Source organism: Lissotriton vulgaris, chromosome 2_1, assembly GCF_964263255.1.
Source record: "Lissotriton vulgaris chromosome 2_1, aLisVul1.2, whole genome shotgun sequence".
In the NCBI taxonomy this organism is placed as follows: Eukaryota; Metazoa; Chordata; class Amphibia; order Caudata; family Salamandridae; genus Lissotriton; species Lissotriton vulgaris.
In genome coordinates, this window is record NC_141687.1 from 171383283 (window position 1) to 171389735 (window position 6453).

Sequence of the window (6453 nt, forward strand, 5' to 3'; positions counted from 1 at the left end):
AAGAGAGCTTTTCTGGGGACGACTGTGATGACTTACTTGGCTGTCATAGTGAGCTTTGGTTCAAAGTGGGGGGTATTTTAATGTTATGGCTACTCCCTTGACCTGCTGAATTTGTCCCCGGACCAGTTCAGCATATTTCAGAGGGGACGAACTTCTTGGCAGAGTGGACAACGTCTACCATGTGAAAACAGTGGGTGGAAGGAGTCTACCCGTGTGTAACCACAAACTGTGCCCTGGTTATTTGCCTCAAAGCTGTCTTCAGCCAGCCATGGCTTTTAGCCAACAGCACTTTGTGTGTTTGGACTTTTAGGCCCACACTTTTTAAGGACAGAGAACAATTGGAAGTTCCAGCAGTTGAAGCGCTATTGGCTAAAACACAAGATGGTTTGTGCGTGTTCTTCCGTGTACCTTCCGTTTATTTACACTCCCCCTCCAGTCAAAGGTGGAGCTTCTCGCTAAAGCAGCCTTCCAGCTGTTTGCAGTGTGGCATACTCTCCTCTCGTTCCACTGAGGGCTCTTCTTGCATTTTCAATGGGTGGGCCAGTTCATGTCGGCCATTTTGGTACATTCAAACTTTTGGTTAATCACTGATAGAATGCGACGCCAGCTTAAAGCTGGTATTTCTTTCTCCTCCCAATGCAATTCAACCTTACCCTACGCAGAAAGACTGAGACAAGGGAAAGGTCTTTTTTAAATCATTGACTTTTATTGAAAAGTTTAACTTAATATAAACAACAAACATTGTGAAATGTATGGGCAAAAATACAGTAAGTCACAAAAACAATAAGAACCAACAGTGCTTGGTTTTCTTCCAGGAACATACAAAGCGCTACAACAGCAACCCTGGGGTGCATCAGGCACAGCGTGCACGGTGGGGGATGAGGAGGGCTAGACCTACGACCCCCTCAAGAGAAAATGGCCTTCTTGCCATCTCTAAGTGCCTTCCCTCCACCTCTGTGTGAGCTCTCTACCTCTCTGTGCTCTCTCTCCATCTCTCAAACTACCCGTCTCTCATTTCTCCACCCACCTCGGGCCCTCTCTCTCCACCTCTCTGTGCTCTCTCTCCATCTCTCAAACTGCCCATCTCTCATTTCCCCACCCCTCGGGCCCTCTCTCTCCACCTCTCTGTGCCCTCTCTCCATCAGTCACTTCCCCCTTCCACCTCGGGCCACCCCCTCAGTGGCATCTCACATAGCTCAGCGCCCCCACCCCCCTCTCGGTGACACTTCTCCGGCTCTACTCGAGCCTTCTTACACCTTGCTTCGTCTTTCCTGCTGCCTCTCTTACCCCTCCTAAGCTGCCAAGATACTTTCCTGGGGGGGGCCTCTTCTCACCAGCACCACCCCTCTCCCGCTCTTCTCTACGCCCTTCAGGTGCCAACCCCTTATAGCCCACGTGTTGCCACCTGCCTGCTGGAGACAGGCGATGCTCATGGTAACTGTTTACCTGCCAGGGGAGCCCCAGAGACCAGGCGCAGGAGGCGCTCAGCAAAGCGCCTAGAAAACAGAAATGAGGCGATGCAGCTGTGCAGAAAAAGCCGCCTCGTTTTAGCGCTATGTTCCTTCGGCAGATAAACAGCATTCTTGATGAAATGTTAGAAAGGCAAACAATAAAAACTCGGAGACACGATGTGGAGTTATCTCTCCAATAGGCTGCCCCATACATGACAATGGAGCTAATGCACAGATAAATGCCCCGCTTCCTGTCCCTCTGTGCTCCTCTGGTCTCAGCTCTGCCCCTCCCGGGGCTGCCCACATGTACTTCGGTCTCACCCGCTGACCCTGCGCTCCGACTGCACCCTCTGCTGTGAAAGACCCCTCCCCCAGGGGCGCACCTGTGTTCAGACCTTGGAAGCATCAGCACGGTAGCACCGAGTGCCATCCAAGGGCAGGGTGGGGGCTCAGGGTGGCAAAGTTTCACACATTTGTGTCACAGAAACCTGCAGGTGCTGCACTTCTGAAGGGAGGTGAACCCTATTTCTGGCCAAGGAACCTGGGGTCAGAGAGCTGCAGGCAGACACCCCCCCCCCCCACCCCTCTACCCCCCACCCAACCCTGACCTTCCATCACTCACTGTGAGAATGATAGTCCGTGGGGCGCAGCCAGGAGCAATACTGCAACCCACATCCTGGAGCCTGTCCTTGGAGGGTGGGGTGGGGCAGAGCAAACAGCGGGAAGAACAAACACCCGGATGCAAATTGTAATTGTAAATTGATACTTGTATAGCTCACTACTCACCGCAAGGGTCTCAAGGCGCTTGTACGAATACCGCTGTGGAACCCATCCTGGCTTTCCCTGTGAGGCGTCCACTCCTGGACACCCCCAGGAGGCCAGGCATCCGTAGCATTGTGGGGGCCGTTGTGGAGATTAAGCAAGCTATTGCCCAGAGTTGCAGAGTGGGACTCCATGATTGGAATAGGCACCAAGGCGAGAATTATCAGTTCCGTGGAATTTTGAGCCCAAGACCGCCAAGGCGGGGCATTGAACCCTGGTCCCAGGCTAGACCTCCGCATCAGGGTCTGCCGCTCTAATCATTGAGCCACACTTCTCCACAATTGAGCAGGTGCACCCCCTGCCCTTACCATTTAGCATCCCAGGGGGCCACTAGTATGCATTTGGGGCTCTACCATCCATTCTGGCAGGGACAGTCAAGAAATGGGGCAGGTGTGGGAGTGGTGGAGAATGGTATCTCCTCAGAGGATGGGGGTCTTACCAGCAATTCTGTCTGGGTCTAGGCTTATTTAACTGGGCGTCCCATACATCCCCTGCATTTCTCCCGACATATGAGGTATAAGTTAGAATACGTCTGCCGGGATACCGTCTTGGTAGCGTTGCTTGTAACTTAGCAGTACCTTACCCTCCACCTACAACCACTGCAGGTTATTAGCTACATAATGATCCCAACTGGCCCCACTCGTCTACGGAGGCATCTCTTCATAATCCCCCTTCCCTGAATTATCAACACAACTTTAGACAAAACATTACTCAAGAGTGAGCTTCATTGTACGCAGTCCTCGCAGACTGTTCGTCGGGGTGCAGTTTGACCACTCCCCAGCAGACTCAGGTGGATGTCTTTTTTACTTGTACTTCAGTTCTCCCTTTCTTCCACCGGTTGACAATGTCTTCATGAAAAGTCAATGAAAGTCTTTGCCTCTGTCCGGTTGGGGCATGCCCTGCTAAAGAAAGTCCTAAGCACTGGCAGAAAGTCAATCGATGTCCCAACTTTTCAGGCAATTGTGAAAGGTGACAAACATCTCCGGTGGAGACAAGGCTGTGCTGTGGAACGGCCGCAGAGTCATTGGCGCCTCCTGGACACATCCATTTTCCTTAATTGAAAATCCAGCCACTCTTTCACTCCCCAGCCTCCCCTAAAAGTAATTCTCGCTCCCCAAAATGGAGCAATTATTGTGAAATAATGATGGTGGCCAAGTCTCATAGTCCTTCTCAAGACTGAATGGTTGGTTGAAATCAGATGACTGGAGTGACGTAGGTCATGCCCAGATCAGACGTAGTCCTTGCGATCGTAGATTGGTCCAGTGGATTTGGCTGCTGAGTAGGCCACTCGTGATGCTGGATATTTCTCTTGCTTGGGGGGGCAGGAACAACAGAGCATGGCACCCCCAATCAACAGGAGGGCGGATGCTGCCCATCCAATGTAGAGTGAGGCCCCCAGCTCCCTCTTCATTGACTCCACCACCAGCGGGTTGTAGAAGTCACGGATAAGACTATTAGCCGACCAGGAGACGGGGATGAGGACCATGACTCCAGCCACGAGGAACATAACCCCAGAAACGATCATGATCTTGGCCTTGGACGCCTCATCGTCAACGCAGTTGGTGCACTTGGCGCCGACGATGGAGATCATGAGACCTAGGACGGCCAGCACGATGGAGATGACCACCAGGGCTCGGGCAGCCTGAAGGTCTTGAGGTAGGGCCAACATGGAGTCGTAGACCTTGCACTGCATCTGCCCTGTGCTCTGCACCACACAGTTCATCCACATGCCCTCCCATATTGTCTGGGCAGTGACAATGCTTGTGCCGATGAAAGCAGTCACGCGCCACATGGGAAGCGCACAGCACACGATGACCCCCACCCAGCCCATCACAGCCAGGGCGATGCCAACGATCTCCATTCCCATGGACATGGCGGCGGTTCTTTAGCACAGGTGCAGTTACTGGACTGCGTTTGGTAGTGTGATGCAGGCAAGTACAGGCCGGGTGGTCTAGCGTTGACCGGTGCAATGCTTGATGATCAATTGCAGGCTTGTATAACGCTGGATATGTCGTTGGTTGGTATGGTTCCAGGTAGTTAGATGTTGGCTGGGGCAGCTCTGGCAGACGCTATCCCAGCTGGTGGGTCGCTTGCAGGTGGATTCAGATCGGTGTTGTGGCTAGTGCGAGGTTACAGGTCTGGCTTGCTGCACTCTGCTCTTTGCTATAACGGATCTGCAGGGACAGCCGTCTCTTATACAAGGTAGTGCGAGGGTTGGACTTTGATAACCTAGGGGAGGGGAGACACAGCTTCAGTAGTACGCCCCGGAGGGACCTTGAGCCCTTTCTGAAACCTGAGCCAATCAAAGAGCGCGCACCAGGAAGGAATCACGGACACACCTTGCGCGCGAGCGTGGCTGCCCGCGAGGCGGTGGGCGTGACGTGACGACGTGAGAGCCCGAGAGGGGATGAAACTGCGATGATGCGTCGCCTGATACCTTCCGTTTGTTTGTTTGTGGCGGTTTCATTTCAGACCGGAAACACAACGAGGCAGATTTACAAGCCACTTGTCATTTTTCGCATTTTAAAAATGACGCGGAAGGGCCTTGTAAATAAGCGCCAAAGTCCTTAAGAGTCACGCATGGAAGCGAGGAAAGTCTTCAGGCATGACGTGGAATGTAACACTTTCTGTGCGTGTTCTGTAAACTCAAGGCATCCTCAGGTCATGGGGAAGGAGTCAAGCTGGCATAACTGACAACCGGCCCCAGGGATTTTGTTTATTTAGTTTTTGTTCTTTAGCATGGGCGCAATCGCAAAGAATGATAAGAGTGTTTTACAACGAGTGCAAGGATGGCTGTGAATGGGCTTTTGTAATTAAAGAAATAACATGCTTTACATCACAGTCGTAATCTGTTTATTTAACCGAGTACCTTGCACCGAGGCTTAACTTCAGCCAATCCCTTTAGCCAGCTGCCCCTTAGATTTGGGAGCTTGTTGTGCCACTTTACGGATAGGTGTGGCGCCACAGTTCACAACCTGCCAAGGCTACCTATGGGCGACCCTCATGACGTGTGACCAGACTGTCAGAACCCCTTTCAGATGGCCACGGGGTATGCAGGTGCTACTGGGCCAAACCATGGGGCCTTATGTGCCTAATGCCCTGGGTACCGACTTACTATGGATCCTGAGTAACTAGGCGAAGTACCCCTCTGCACTTAACTCTCAGGGTTGTGTGGTCCAAGCAGCCCAAGGTTCCCTCAGAGGGAAGGTGTGGATAAAGAGTAGCGAACACAGGCTTACAACTCAAAACGCGTTCAGCTGCAGCAATAAATAATTGTCTAGCTAAATACTCACTTTTATAACAAAAGAGAATCATTTTATTTCTAAAGCTAACCACACACAGAAGGAATACGACATTCATAAACAATTACACAATTCTCCCCTGAGGTCAGGCCTCTAGTGTCTCTATGGTGATTCCATGTCCCACTCACTCCTTGCGTTAGCAATCGTGGTTATTCCGCTATGGCTCTGATTCAAAGTCAATAATGTTGCAGCGCACATGCGCTCGACTTTAGAAGCAAGTTCCCCTGGGGCTGTCAGGCCTGAATCAGGTCTTACCCACTCCGGCAGTAGAGAAGCATTCTTAGTCTTGGAGTGCGCCACGTCTGTGGGTGCTTGCATCTGCTCCAGTCCAAGTCAGGTGAGTCTTTCACATGCAGACTCAGCTGCTGCATGAGGTGGACGCAGGCTCTCCCCCTCGCAGTGGAGCTCCTGCAGCCATTAGAAGTTTCCTTCGCTTCTCCTGCAGGGTGTGTTCACACGCTCCCGATGGGGGGGAAAGCTACAACGATGCTGATCTTATATCCACTCGGGTGACAGTGTTCCCACGGTGTCCTCACTCATCCAACAGGGTCGAGCCAGTTGCAGTCCTTGTTGCTCCTGGTAACCTAGTGGTCACCGTCGCTCACTGTTGAAGGGCTCTCGCCCAGTCAACACAGCAAAGTATTCCACAGCAGTCCTTCCAGGAATACGGGCTTGCCGCACCACTGCTGCACAAAGTTTCAGCTCTTACTGCACGGCAGTCTTTCCCCATGGCGTCCCCTCCTGGCATACGAGGTCACTGCACCGCTACCACATAAGGCTTTGGCCCTTCCCCCATGCCAGTCTTCATCACAGCAGCCCCTTCTTGTATATAGGATCGCTGCACCTATACTGCGCAAGGCTTCGGCCCTTACCGCATG

The 6453-nt window shown here is 52.2% G+C and overlaps 1 protein-coding gene across 1 annotated transcript; it reads right to left on the bottom strand.

The window, feature by feature from the left end:
• Positions 1-684: 684 nt before the first annotated feature.
• Positions 685-4454, bottom strand: LOC147729775 (claudin-3-like). Its single transcript, XM_086954656.1, has one exon. The coding sequence runs from the start codon at positions 4144-4146 to the stop codon at positions 3502-3504; it is 645 nt and encodes a 214-aa protein (XP_086810782.1). The 5' UTR covers positions 4147-4454; the 3' UTR covers positions 685-3501.
• Positions 4455-6453: the final 1999 nt, after the last annotated feature.

Excerpts from the sequence above, each read along its gene's own strand:
- LOC147729775 (XM_086954656.1), bottom strand. The coding sequence starts at position 4,146 with ATGTCCATGGGAATGGAGATCGTTGGCATCGCCCTGGCTGTGATGGGC.